The 15,091-nt window shown below is 40.0% G+C and overlaps 1 protein-coding gene across 7 annotated transcripts in view; it reads right to left on the reverse strand.

Moving 5' to 3' along the window:
• The window catches only part of Dld (dihydrolipoamide dehydrogenase), a 50,002-nt gene extending 38,208 nt beyond the window's left edge, over positions 1-11,794 (reverse strand). For all 7 annotated transcript variants that reach the window (XR_015449288.1, XR_015449287.1, XR_015449286.1 and 4 more), the window contains exons 1-7: positions 11,633-11,794; positions 9,984-10,062; positions 5,580-5,659; positions 5,036-5,104; positions 4,397-4,466; positions 2,902-3,002; positions 2,482-2,625 (exon numbers count right to left, since the gene is read on the reverse strand). Coding sequence is in view for 1 of the 7 variants with exons in the window: in XM_004839648.4 (XP_004839705.1) it covers positions 2,482-2,625; positions 2,902-3,002; positions 4,397-4,466; positions 5,036-5,104; positions 5,580-5,659; positions 9,984-10,062; positions 11,633-11,671 (582 nt within the window). In the remaining 6 variants the exon portion in view is untranslated. The remainder of the gene's footprint in view (positions 1-2,481; positions 2,626-2,901; positions 3,003-4,396; positions 4,467-5,035; positions 5,105-5,579; positions 5,660-9,983; positions 10,063-11,632) is intronic.
• Positions 11,795-15,091: the final 3,297 nt, after the last annotated feature.

Raw genomic sequence — 15,091 nt, forward strand, 5'->3', positions numbered from 1 at the left:
AAAGCTGAAAGACTGTTAAAACATACTGTTTTGGGCCAGGGATTTAGCTCAGTGGTTTCACCACCTGCTGTGCAAGCACAAGGACCCGAGTTCAATCCCCGGTACCAAAAAAAAAACCAAACAAAAAAACCCATACTGTTCCTACAGTGTCACACACTACAATTAGAGGCTAAACATTATGAACTTGTAAGGTACATTTATAGGCCAAATATGTATCTTCTCTTTAGATGGCATCCTACTAAAGGATAACAAATAAGAGTTTTCTTTATGTCATTTAATGTCTTGTGATCAGATGGAGGTGTCTGACTAAAAATTATTCCACACTAAGATGGACATGTAAGTGCTACAAAGAAAATGTCATCATGACTGTCATGCTAAAATACTGTGTGTAGCTCTTGATCTTAAGTTTCTCTATAATATATAACTGTGGTCTGTTAATATTCTGCAAGGATTCAACTACTAAAACAACCATGGTTAGTAAGAAATAACAGCCCTCTAACTGTGCTTTATACTTCAAAAGAGCTTGATGTCTTAACTATTATAATAGTTAAGCTCACTGGTCCTACTGATCTTCTCTTCTGGGTGTTCAACAGCTAAAGTTTAGAGACCAAAACTAGAAAGGTAACTGGGCTGTAAGGACAGCCAATATTTTGGCCCTGGCCCCTCAAGGTCAACAAAGATCCAGGACACAAAGGAACCTTTCCTACAGGATCCTACATCTTTGGTAAGTCACTCAACCTCCTGAGCAGGAAGATTACTGGGCACCAGAGGACAAATGTACCATGTGACAAAGGAGGGTCACAAAGAGGGAAAAATCTCCCACGCTTTCACTGAAAGCAACATGGTCAAGCAAGGCCGTGACCCATCCTGACGGCTGACACTGACAGAGGAGCTGAGAGGCTCTCTGCACAGTTTCAAAGTAATGCCTGAGGAGACTTAACTGACCTTGATAGACATAGCAAGAGGTTCATACTGACTGACACAGGTCTCACTTTAACTTGGTCTTAAACACCCAGCAGAAAAGAATAACCAAAAGAGGTATAAAATAATGCCATAGTAATAAAGGTAGATATAAAAAGGGGCTCCAGTCATGGACCCCTTCTGGCAGTTTCTAGTTACACCAGTAGCTGACCATTATATATGGATCATTATATTATATATGGATCATTAGGAAAAAACTATGGTAGAATCTATAAGAGCCAGCAGGTTACAATCACTATTTCAATTTCTAAGTGTGACTTTCTTCCCAACTTGCCCTTCCATTCTAGTGTGCTCATGCTTAGATTACACATGCTCTAATTCCTTAAGTTTTGTTTATTCTTGCCTAGAGGCTGCCAAACTCCAAGCAGTCATACAAATGGAACCAAGGAAAAATGTGCTAGAATTCTTTTACCAGGATCCACCAGATCGATCTTGTAAACAGCTCATAACTGCTAAACTACAATAGGACTTCTGTGTTGGATTCTGAAGTCCCCTGGACCTTCCCCTTATCCTCTGTGGGAGGCTATTATTAGCTCCTCCCAGTGGAAACCCTTGTTGGCCATATTCATAGCAATCCTTTTGATCTTATAATTTGGCCCCTGTATTCTTAACTGTTTCTTTGGCCTTTCCAGACTCAAAGTTTTATGGCTACCAAGATGACAATGCCTGGCGCCTATCAAAGGCCTTTAGATAGACCCTCTGTAGAGTAACTCCGACTGCTGATCACAACTATGACCCTCTTCAGCTGGAAGTGGCCAGAACAGTCTTTGCCCTGTGCCCTCTTCACAGCAGTTAGGGGTACTTCTTCAGAGAGGGGAATATTGCAGATAGGTAAGTTAATTAGACATATTCTATTGTAGGTAGTTAGACAGGGCTACCCCACAAGGAGCCAACAGGGAGGACAGTGAAGACACATTCACTGAAGGCCAGCACTGTAAAAGGGGAGAAACTACCACACCCATGTAGGATGAACAGCAGTGATTGATATTCTAAATAGGTATCAATCACCTGAGTGGGGAGGCCAAGGTCTTAACCCAGCCTCTCCAGGAAATATCCCTGACCCACCCTTACTGAAAATCCTGTTCGCTTGCTCCGTGACTTGCTCCCCTATTTGACCCCCATTTAATCAATATTACCTGGGTGATTGTACCTGTAATCTTATTGGTTGGTTGTGGTTTTGTCCCACCTCATGCCCACCTTGTAAATTTCCATTGGGTCTTATAGTTTTGTCCCACTTGTACCCGCCTCACCACATGGCTTTGCTGTATAGCACATCTTTGAAAAGTGGGGTGGGCGGGCAACCCACTTTCTGGTCCCCCTTCTGTCTCTCTTAGGCAGAAGCTTTCTTTCTCCCAATAAATTTTTCCTACTCTTAAAAAACAAAACATAGTGTTCCAGTAAGCAATCTCTCATTCAGAATTCATAAATAGCATAAAATAATTTATAAAACTTACTTCTAAAGCAAGATTGTAACAGATGTAAATTAGAAAGCATAAATACCGTGATTCCAGGAAAAGGAGTGACTTCTGAACCTGTAGCTATCAGAATGTTCTTTGCATCAATAACCTGAGTGCTGCCTTCAGCTTTTGTAGCTGTGACCTGATTCTTGCCAGTTATCTTTCCGTATCCATTGATGTGCACCACCTTTGTAAAATAATGTTTATAAATTCACAAAGGTTTCAAATCATTTTTTTAAATAGGGAAAAATACTGTGTAAATATATAATACTAAACGTTCCCTTACTTAGTAATGCCAGCAAAAAACTTATGCATGTCAATAAAATATACTTCAGGTTAGCACTGTTTTAAATTAAATCCATATTCCTCAGCAGTCAGGTTCCAATAACATCATTCTATTAGCACAATGCAATGTTTAATGTGTATATTAAAAAAAGCGGAAATCTAAACATTGAATACCAACCTTATTTTGTTTGAATAAATGGGCAATTCCACCTGTTAAAGCTTTTACTGCATTACTCTTCTGCTCCATCATCTTCTCTAAATTCAAGCGAACTTCAGACACTGTAATTTGTTAAATAAAGTTTTAAGTCCTTAGCTAGATTCTTAAACACTGTATGGTATTTTTACTAAGCAAGGTCTGAAAATTTTCAGCTAAATGCTGATAGAACTGTATCAAAGATAGTATTAAAAGTTTTAAATTGAATAGCTAACATAATCATAAAAAGCTGACAATGTATCACAACAGCAGAATCTATCAGATGCTAAAATACACATCCTGGGTAAAAACGCAGTCCAAAATAAAATATTATATCCCACTGTGACACATTCTTCAAACACCTGATGGCAGTTACCAATCTGGAAGATATTTAAGTACAAATGGCAAACTAAAACATCATCTGAAATTTTAAATAAAGAGAAATTCTAAATTTCATGAAGCAAAACTTACAAAGTATATATCTGAACAGTTTAAATTCAGAAGCTTACTGTAAGAGTTTGCTTTAATCAACTAGATACTACTCATTAACTCAGAAGAGTACTCTGAAGCAACAATATGAGATAAGAATGCTCAACTCAACAGAACTTTAGAGCCAAGACTATCTTAGAAATCAACTCCGGCAAAGTACTTGGTTAGTATGTGCAAGTCCCCGGCTTCCATCCCCAACACAGGAGGGGGGATGATTAACTTACCTAATTAATACCTATCCTAGGGATGAGGAAACAGGCCCAAGGGATTTCTGACTTACCAGGGTCACAGAGCTGGAATGTACAGCCCTGCTATCTCTTCTTTTCTAGCATTATTCTATTTTTCATGTAGTTTAATGTATTGCTTTAGTGTACATCACCTCCATACCAGGTAGGTTACCTACACACAGCCCCTTCTTTCAGAAATCCAGGGCTACAAAGAAACAAATGAAGTAAAATAATACCCCACAGTATATTAGGTCTTTCCTAGAGCAGACTGTCCTGGAAACAGCTTGTCAACAAGAATAACTGGAGAGAATGAATGAAAACAGTCCAAAAATGTATGGCAAAAGTAAGACATACCAAAGTCAAATGTTACAAAATGTCTTCCTTCTTCTTCATTCTGCCTCACCCTTTGCTCTCTTTTCATTACCAACAACTTAAGCAGGCCTGCCTGCCTGCCTGCCTGCCTTTCCTCCTTCCTTATCTGCTCACAGCACTCAGAAATCCAGTCTCTCCAGGAACTTCTACGTGACAGGAAAATGAAAACTTGACAATCCAGCCACACCAAAAATAGTAGACTTCAGGGAAAGGAACAGAAATATCATGGTAAGAATCTGATCTGAACACTCTTAATTAAATGTCTATACATTTTCAAGGTTCTTTCTTACCTTTTTCACACTAAAAATCTATTCAAATATAATAGACACAAGTATTTAGAAAGAGGAGTCAAGCACGCCTGGTAATACTGTTAAATATAAAAATATACTTACTTTCAATTCCCCTAGATGTAAAATCTTTTCCATGGGCCATATGATAATAGTGAGAGTTATTCAATAAAGCCTAAAGGAAACAAGAAAAAACTATCAATTACTCGTAAACAGACTCTCTATAGTCAAAAATACATAAATGAGTTTCTCTCCATTGAAAAGTACATACGACTACACCAGTTCATTTTCTTGTCTTCTATAATGAAGACAAACAATAATGACATTAAAAACATTCAACCAACAAGAAGGAAAAACAAAAACAGCTTTACTTTCTTTAAGAGGCGTAAGAACACACTTCAGGGTGGCAGGTAAAAAAAAAGGCAGCCATGTTTACACACATAGGAACCTCCATGTAAAATTTACTACTTATTATCCGTTTCAATGGCAAAGGAAAGCTAAAGAGAAAAAAACGGAACATCAGTCTGAAAAGGCCAGAAGTTGAGACAGAGAAACTATTTCAGGAATGTGTGCCAGCTAGTGAAGGCACTCTTACATTTCACAATGAAAAACTGTGGTTTTTAACTGTCCTTGGGTTTAGTTTTTACTGGGTATATTAGTCTAATTAACGATACAGTCTCAACACATTCATTTGGTCAGTGGCAAGTGGGAAAAATGTCTGCCCTGTTCAAAACGTATGCTCACCTTAGAAGGAATGCAACCAACGTTCAAGCATGTTCCGCCAAGTGTTTCATTTTTCTCAATGCAGACTGTCTACAACCAAAGAAAATGTCATTTATCCACATACAACCTGCAATGTTTCAGTTAACTAAAATCCCAAATGTATCTGTCCTGTTTTCCAAACAAGCTACACAAGCTGGGTTTTTCAGAGACTAAAATACAGTCCTTTAAAATTTATCACCTGAATAAGAAACCTGGAGTAACCCCAAAGTGAATTACTCTAAAAGATGACCATCTACATGGCTTTACTTCTATCACTGTATCTTCCAAAGTGTGACTGGAAGCCCAAATCAAAAGTTTTGGGAAGTGAAAAATAATGGACTTTTCATTTTGTGAGAATGCTAAACCAAATAAACTCTCCATTAGCCTTAGGCTTACACAATAACTTATCGATTTAAGAACTTATATACCATGTTTTCATCTGCATAGTATTTTGTGAATGTGACCGATTTGTCCCAAATGACGTACATAATGTATGTACATCTAGTTTGAAAACCTTAACCCTTACCTTAAAGCCTAACTGGGCAGCTTTAATGGCAGCAACATATCCTCCAGGACCAGAACCTATCACTGTCACATCAGCGTCAACTATAATAAAAGCAAATTGATACAAAATAGTAAATTGCTCAATATACACCAAAAACCCAATCAAAAAATGGGCAATCAAAATGGACAGACTTCTCAGAAGTAGTACAAATGGCCAATAAATACATGAAAAAATATTCAACATCACTGGCCATTACAGAAATGTAAATTAAAACAATACTGAGATACCATTTTACTCCAGAAAGAATGGCTATTATCAAGAAATCAAATAACAACAAATGCTGGCAAGAATGTGGGAAAAAGGACTCTTCTACATTGTTGGTAGGAATGTAAACCACTATGGAAATCAGTATGAAGAGTCCTCAAAAAACTAAAAAATAGAAATTCCATTTGTTAGTCTCCTTCTAGTATCTTCCCAAAAGAGTTAAAGTCATCATGTTACAGGGATACATGCATACCCATGTTTATAGCAGTACAATCTATAATAGCTAAATCTTGCAGTCTATATACCTATCAACAGATGAATGGGTAAAGAAAATGTGGTATTTATAATACAATGGAGTACTACTCTGCCATAAAGATAAACTTGACGCATTCACAGGTAAATGGATACAATGAGACAATATTAAGTGAAATAAGTTAAATATACAAGCTTAAATATCTCACGGGTTTCTCTTAAATGAGAACCAATCTATCTCCCCCTCTCCTTTCCTCTCCACCCTCCTCTCTACATATACAGCAAAATAAAAGATAGATAAATAGGAAGTAGGGAGATCTTTTCAAATGGATGCAGGAACAAGAGATGAAGCGCAAAGAGGGAAGAAAAGGGGATGGGAAAAAGACTGAAGGGGAAAAAATTAATGAAAACACAGCTTTTGCAAATGGGAAGGGGCCCAAGAGCTGGATGAAGCAGGGAGGATTAGGGGATGGGCTAAAAGGGAGGATTCCAATTCCCCCATAATAAATGTAATCATTATGTACTAATAAAAAATGAAATTCATTAACAGCATCTAAAAAATACTTAACAAAAAACTACTCTTTGGAAAAACAAAAAGCCTGACATTCACAAATCCAAGAAAGCACACTTTAACCAACATTTTCTACAGTCTTATCTTGTTCCTAAGTGTCCTTAATGTCCTGTGATGCTATTAAAAGTGGCACAAATTTTAAATTTTCGATTTCATTTTCTATTATCTTAATATTCACTATGACATACATAAATACAACTAAGCTCTATAATATTCACTTTGTATCCCATGACCTTGCTAAATTCTAGAATTTTATTCAATAGCAACTGATGAAGGAAAAACTCTTGAGTTTTGGCCTCTGACATACTGGACTCCAAATGTCAGCTCTGCCACTTACTGTTTGATCTTGGCCAAGTGACTTCATCTTTCTATAATATGAGGAAGGTAAGCATGTCGTACATTCCAAAGAAGAAACAGGGTGAGAAAGGACAAATGACTAGCCTAGGGTATAGCAAGTGAATGGCAGAGACAAAACTCAGCTTTTTGACTTTACTTCTAGTAGTCTTAACTCTAGTACTATTCTATTCCTCAATTTCAGCCATCATGAACTGAAAATTCCACAGAGCAACAATCAAGCTGTACAATTACTAGCTGTATGACTTTAGGTGAGTAATTTAACCTGCTCCATCTGGACTCCCTCAGCTGCAAAATAAAGACCAGAAAAACGCCTACTTCACAGGAAAATGTATCCTGGGGGCTAGAGGAGGCTGTTTTTAAATTGCCACTGATCTTAGTCTCCAATTTCTTTCAGTAACCCTCTTCCACAAGTCAGTCTATACTTGTTCTCACCCAAAACTGCTCATTCTCTGACGTCCTGAATTGTAATACTTCACTTTCTAATCATTACCCTCCAACCTCCTAGTCCATAAGGAAAAGGAAATATAATGAAGGCTTTGAAGTAAAACAAACTTGGTTTCAAATTCGATCTCTGGTGGCCCTAAATTTTTGGCCAAATTCTTTAAATTCTCTGAGCTTTGATGTAAGACACAGAAAATATTACAGATGATACCTACAGCCTAGCATTGTGAAGCCCAGAAAGAAAGCATGGCAAGGTTCTAGGAAGGTGCCAGGAGCATATTTAGTACTCAGGAAAGCTTACCTCCTTTCTCAGAGCCAACTCCCAACTGAAGTCTTGCAGCTTCCAACCTTGCCCGCATCCTCACTCATGTCATCTCCATCAACACCCTAATGCACTGCTACACTGTAGCCCTGGGCTACCTGCTAAAGCCCAACCCAGGTCCCATTCTCTTGCTCTTCACTGATTCCCCTCTTACCAGAAAAGAATCTGAGTACAGCATCCACATCTTTTCAGTAATCATCTCCTAATCATTATCTCCTACCACATTCTGCTTACCCACCAAAACCACACAGTTTAACTTCAGTACTCCAGAGAGAATTATGCTGGTCTACCTATGTACGTGCTATTCCACCTACCTAGAACTAAATGCTAATAGCATGCATTTCACATTACAAATGTGACTCTAAGCTCCTAATATAGAGAGGATATTGCCCTAGTCCTTACAGTTTAGAGAAAAAGAATCACAAAAGTCCATTCTGTAACAACAGTGATCTTTAAAAACAAATCTGATTACATCATGCCTCTCCTTAAAATATTTCCAACTGCTCTTAATGTAGAGTTAAGCCCCTTCACAATTATGAGAAATCAACTCTCAAACATCAACACAATTCAGCATTCTGGTACTTTTTCAGCCCCTTAAAAGCACTATGATTTTGGACTGGGGATTTAGCTCAGAGGTGTCATGCCTGCCTCGAAAGGCCAAGGTCCTGAGTTTGATTCCCGGTACCAAGGGAAAGAAAAAAAAGCACTATGTTTCTTTCCACATCAAAATAATTCCACGTTATTCCTTCTACTGAAATGGTTCTACCCACTTCCACTCCCATCCCAACCTTTTTCAGACATCTATAAAAACCCCTATGAAGGAATTCTGTAACCACTCCCAATTCACATATAGATGTCACAGCTCCCCATGCTTATCTTGTGAACCTCTTGTCACAATTATAAATATTTGCTAGGTGTCTGTCTTTTCCAAGCGGACTGTGAACTCAATGAAGTTCAGTCTTATCAGTCTGGCTCAGTACCGCATCCCAGCATCTAACCCTATAGCTAGGACATGGTAGATATTAAATATCTGATGAATAATGTATAAAGGAATAAGTAAATGAATGAATATCATGTGTATGATTAACTGCAAGAAAGTGGTTTCTGTTATAAAATGTGAGGTCCTGTCTACAGTAACAGACAAAACGTTGCAAATCTGACAAACGTGGTTTGTAAGAATATTCAAGCACCTCTCAGATGTTGTAACAAGGACTGTATCAGAATCTGATTTCTTCAAGCTGGGCAACCAATACTCATCTAAGGAAAGGGAACGAGTAGACGTGATTTAGTGTAGGGACTAAAGCCAAAAGGGTTCTCCCAGAAATCTAAGGCTCAGTTCTTCCATCTATAAAGCAGGAAAAGGCCAGGCAGCACATATGTGTTAGGATACCTCAATACCATCAAACTTATCTCCCGCCTTAAATGCTTAAAAAATAAAATATCCTTCACAGAAATTTCAAAAATAGGCAAAAAAAGTCAATAATCCTTTCAGGTAGACCCTGCTACCTAAAAGGTGCTTTTGCTGAAACCATCAAGACTTTTTTTCAGAATGTTAAAAGTCATCTCACTACTCTGAACAGTGTTAAAACAACCAAGACAATCTTACCTAGTGGGCAAAATTAAATTTAAAAACCATAAACATATGAAATTACTCCTTTGCTCAAAACCACCACACATAACAGTAAAATCTACATCACCTGGCCTGGTTAACAAAGCACTTCATGATCTGACACCCACTCACCTCCCTGATTTTTTCACTGCTTGGGCCTCTGCACCAGCCACGCCAGCCCTCTCTTGCCATTCCTGAAATCTCACAAGCTAATTCTCATCTCACACCTTTCCCACTGCTGAAATAACCTGTCTCACCTCATTCAGACACCTGCTCAGACATCGCCTCCTCAGAAAGGCTTTCACTGGCATCCTGTTCTTAAAGAGTCTCTCGCCCTCCCAGTTACTTGCTTTAATTTGCAATTTACCTGTTACTTACATATTGATGGGTTTTTATCAACAGACTGTAAGTTTCACAAAAGCAGGGTTTTGCCTTATTTACCAACTGGAACACACCAGGGCTCAATAAACATTTAAGTAAATAATAATGAAAGCAAATGACTTAACATACATTACTTATTAGTCATTCTAACATCTGCTTGTTTTTCCATCAACACACAAAGTAACTGTCAAGCTAATCTAATTAAAAAATGCTGTGCTAAATACTTACTTGACTGATCTGCATAAGTTCTCAGAGGTACTGCAGAAACTCCCTGTAGGCCATGAGATATTCGATTGAATTGCCCTCTCTAGAAAAAAGGAAAATGTTCCCATTATGTAAAATATAAATTCAAGACAGAACTATTGAAGGTTAACAAAAACATAACAATTTGGGGTAAATAAGCACTGATTATTAATGGTCTATTGCCACACAGAAGCAACATATCATTTTCTCTTCTTTGGCAAAAACAAAAATTCCACAATCTCAGCCTGCCACAATTATAGTACTTTTATTTTTAAAAAAAACCTGTTGTATTTAACCTAATAAAAATATATTCAGGGGGCCAGGGATTTAGCTCAGTGGTTCTGCCGCCTGCCTTGAAAGCGTAAGGTCCTGAGTTCAATACCCGGTACCAAACAAAACAAAACAAAACAAATATATTCAATAGCATTAAGTTTTATTAACTTTCCAGAAACCACGGTTAATTTTCAGTGTCAGGGATCATTTTACCGTCATAATTAAACCTCTGGAGTTCGAATTCAGTACTTAAATAACTTACATTATACCAACCCTTTTACTTGTAATTACTGTTTCCTAACTCTAATCTACTATGGATCTATATCCACATTTACCCAGAACTATGTAAGAATATGTTCCTAAAAAAGCAACTGGGGACAGAAAATTAGACAAGGAGAATAGATTATACAGTATATTCATATACTGGAGATACTACAATTCTACTGCATCATAATCTCACAATCTCTAAATACCTACATCTACCATTTCCTAATAGGGAGGCACACAGCAAACAGTTTCTACACCTATCACAGCGGGCAAATGAGAGGCAGTGACAAAAACCTACTCTGATGGAGAAATGTTCTCTGTTCCAACTCTTGCACCTACGGTCAGGACAACAGGCAAAAGGGCAGCAAACTGCCAAGCCCCGAGTTTTAGTCCCAGCTCCATTTCTTTAAAAGCACGATTTCTAGCCTATTAACTTCTGGGGAACACAGGGACCTCGTGTTTGAAACAAAGGAATCTGATCGTTATATTTGGTCGGTAGATGAACAAAAGTTGTCTTAACAACTCGCTGAGATTAAAAGTACAAGCTTCTAGATGGGCCTGAAAGAAAGCAACGGTCACTAGTTTAGAAGGGCAAACACTGACAGGACCTTAGAGGAATCCCTGGGGCTAATTTCCAGGGGTATCTGTTGGGATTGACCAAGCCTGGGCCATTCAAACAGTTGCCCCAAGCTCATCTACCCACAGCAGGAAATTAGGCCGCTCCCAGGTCGGGACTAGGATTAGGTAGAAGGTGTGAGGAGCTAAGACGTTCGTGACACGGGTAGTTTTCATTTCCCTGCCAAGGTGAAGGCCTATGTGTAACCCGCACGCCAGAGCCCAGTTTTAGGGGTGCGGTGGTGGTGGGGGAACAGGTAGCAATCAAACAACTAGAGAGGACTCTGCACAGCCCGGGCCGGGGCCGGCGCCTGGCAGCCCTGAGCGAGGCCGGGCCGCGCGGGGGCAGAGGCAGAGCAGGACTCTGTGCTCGCCCGGCCGCAGGCCTCTCCCGCCCCCATCTGCAGGCCGCGCCCGGGCCCTGCGAGCGGCTTCCCGGTGTCTTGGGCTCACCAGAGCCCCACGCAGTCGGCCCTCACCTTGGCCAAGGAGCAGTACACGCGACTCCAGCTCTGCATTTTCCCTCAGTACCTTCCCTTCCTCAACGCTTTCACCTCCGCTGAGCACCACCACCGCTTTTCCAAGGTCTCCCCGCCCTGCGCGTGCGCAACAGCTATTTACGACAACGCCCTGGAGCGGCGCGATTGGCTCGCGTAGTCCGGACGTTCAGATCACGCTCGAAGTCGTGCTCTGTCCTAAAGGAGCGAGCGTAGTGCTTTGCGGCAGGGGAGAATTGCAGAACCGTTTAAAGGGATGCTGTCAAAACATCCGATGTTGCATGTCAAAAAAAGGGCAAAAGATCCCTTGTATATCTTGATGATTAACTGCAAGGGTAGCAATTACTAGGAAAAGGAAAAGGGTGTGAGATTTTAAACTTTCTAATTACCAACTTTTTTCTAGATTTACTGACCCAGGACATCTGGTGGTCTTGGGTGATCTCAAAGTATGGACCAAGGATTTGATAATCTTGTTCTTTAATTAAATGTAAGCCAAAGTTTAACTTGCAAGGAAATACATGTTTGTCAAAAAATTATGGAGACTGAGGTGAAAGTCTGTTGTTTATCTCATGGACATTCTGGCAAGAGAGACAAAAAAACCAAGACCTGGATGACAGAGACCTCGCTCCCCAGTTAGCCTTCCTGTCCTTTGTCCCCCTGCCCCCTTTCCCTCCCTGCAAAAGCCCTTTGCACTCAGAGCTCCCTAAGGTGGTCTCTGTAGGCAGTAGCTTCCTATCTTCTTTGATTTGCTGGATTCCCAAATAAATCTTTTTGTTTTGTTTTGTTTGAGAGGGGGTCTCACTATGCAGTTCAGGCTGGGCTTGAACTCACTATGTAGCCGAGGCTGGCCTGGAACTCACAGTGATCCTCCTGCCTCAGCCTCCAGTATGCTGGGACTACAGGTGTGTGCCACTATGCCCAGCTCCCAAATAAATCTTTATCCTTGCCCAACAATTGGTCCCATGGTCTTTGGCTCTTGAGTACCAGCCAGAATGGCCTGGGTCCATTAAAACTCGTATTTTTTTCCCGTCTGGTGACAAACCTGCATGTAGCTGCAGTGGGATTTGGAAGCAGAGTTGGGTTGCCCTAGTGCATAATTAACACTGCGTTAATGCGGAAGGGATGAGCAGATATTGGGGGTGATGAGCAGCCCCACTGCACAGGTGCCTAGCACACTGGCAGGTATAGAGCAAGTCCCAGTCACTATTTGTTAAATTATTTTCAAGTAGGCTCCACGGCCTTTTTGAAGAGGCTGTTGTATAAGCTTCCTCAAGTGAGGGCTGAATCGGTGATACAAACACAGTGAGACATGAGGATCTCTAAATGGCTCTCCACCCAAAATACTTCTGCTCTACCTGACCAGTGCTCTAACTCTTGACCTGAAAGTTTCCACAAGAGACTCATTCTATTGTTCCCTTTCCAAAAATTCTCTATTAAAATAAGCTGTCAGTAGCTGGCTACAATTTTTCCCTTAGGGAAAATGGGCTAAAAGAATTAACATCTGTTGAACAGATGTGCTAGACCCTGCACTAAAAGGTTTATATCCTTTCTCTATTTAATCCTCACTGCCCTGTGAACTGCTTTATTAGCGGATTTTCTTCTGACGGTTGGGCAAGGAAATAAGATCCTGGGTGGGAGGGAGAAGGGATTGTTCTGAAGGGTAAGAACCAGACATGGGATGGGGGAAAAGGAACATAATAAATGAGAAATAGACATCAAGTGAAGGACATAGCCATAAAGAGAAAAGGAGCCAAAATAGATAAGTCAAAGGCAAGTCTTGGCAAGTGCTGTTCTGCCCAAGGCAGCCCAACACCTGCCTTAAGTATGAGCATTAACCACTGCAATAAAAGTGGTAACAACCATTGTAATTGCCTGAATTTTCTTTATAATTTGCAAGCACTCTTTATCTAGTCACTCCTGTTCTGGTCCAGTGATCCCTGGGGACCCACTACAAGTTTATCATTGTGATAAAAAGCTAGGGAAGCAACAGGGAGCTAAACCAGAACCAGTGCCTGACCTTGTGGAGTTCACACCCTAAGTGGGGACATACCATTAACCAACTAGTTCCATAATAGTCCCACGAGAAGTATCAGGACAGAGCACATTGAGGGAGGAGGGATAAGTCAGGAGTGGAAGGCTTTCCCAGGGAGAAGTGCTTAAGCTATAATCCAGGCAAGAGTTTTCTGAGTGAGGAGGATGGAATGGGATTTTCAGGAAGCAAATATTGTCCTCACACTCATTTTACAGACAAGAAGGAATGTTGGAAGGAGGCTGCACTGACAATTAGGAGGCCCAAGCTCTAGATCTGGCTGCTTGGTCATTTTCTGTGTATAAACTGTGCGCTACATCATCTCTTTGCTTCTCAAATTTTACCATACCATCCACCTGTAAAGCCCTACAGTGCTATTTATCCACATTACAAAGAGATTGCTTATAAAAATAACCATGTAGGGCCAGGAATTTAGCTCAGTGGTTTTGCCGCCTGCTGCGCAAGCACAAGGACCCGAGTTTGATCCCCGGTACCAAAAAAAAAAATAAAAAATAAAAAATAACCATGTAACAGTTGCAGTAGCCTCATACCTGTTAGGATGAATATTGTTAAAAAGACAAGACAGGCAAGGGGACACACGGCTGTAATCCCAGCCCTTTGTGAGGATGAGACAAGAGGATCCAAAATTCAAGTTCCAGCTCACCAATTTAGCACCCTCTGTCTCAAAACAAAAACTTAAAAGGGCTGGGAATGTAGCTCAGTGTGAAGGTTCAAACCCCATCACCACCCCCCTCTAAAAAAGGATAACTAGTGTTAGTGACTGTGGAGAAAAGTAAGCACTTGTACTCTGTTGGTAAGAATAAGATGGTAAAGCCACTATGGAAAACAGTATGACAGTTCCTAAAAAATTAAAACTAGAGCCACTACATGAACCAACAATCTAACTACTGGATGTATATCCAAAGGAAAGGAAATGAATATCTTGAAGAGATATCTACATTCCTGTGTTCATCACAGCAGTATTCACAGTAGCCAAGATATGGAAATAACCCACATCTCCACTGACAGATGAATAGTAAAGAAAAAAAATATATATATATGTATAGAAGAATATTATTTAGCCATGGAAAGTAGGAAATCCTGTCACTGGTGACAACACATATGAACCTAGAGAACATAATGATAAGGGAAATAAATCAGACACGTGAAGACAAATACTATGTGATCTCATTTATATGCAAAATCTAAAAACATGGAATGCACGCAGAGTAGAAAGGTGGTAATTAGTGGCATGGGGGTGGGGTGGGGAAGATGGTGAGATGTTAATCGAAGGATATAATTTTTTACAGGAACACCAAAGCGAGAAGGGTGTCAATTTCCCACTCTTAAGATGAGTAAGTCCTGGAGACTTAGTGTAAAGCACGGTGACTGTGGTCAGTAATTCTGTATTC

This window comes from Heterocephalus glaber, unplaced genomic scaffold (genome assembly GCF_053883595.1).
Source record: "Heterocephalus glaber isolate CG9 unplaced genomic scaffold, H.glaber_assembly_v1.0 deba00000676, whole genome shotgun sequence".
NCBI lineage: Eukaryota > Metazoa > Chordata > Mammalia > Rodentia > Bathyergidae > Heterocephalus > Heterocephalus glaber.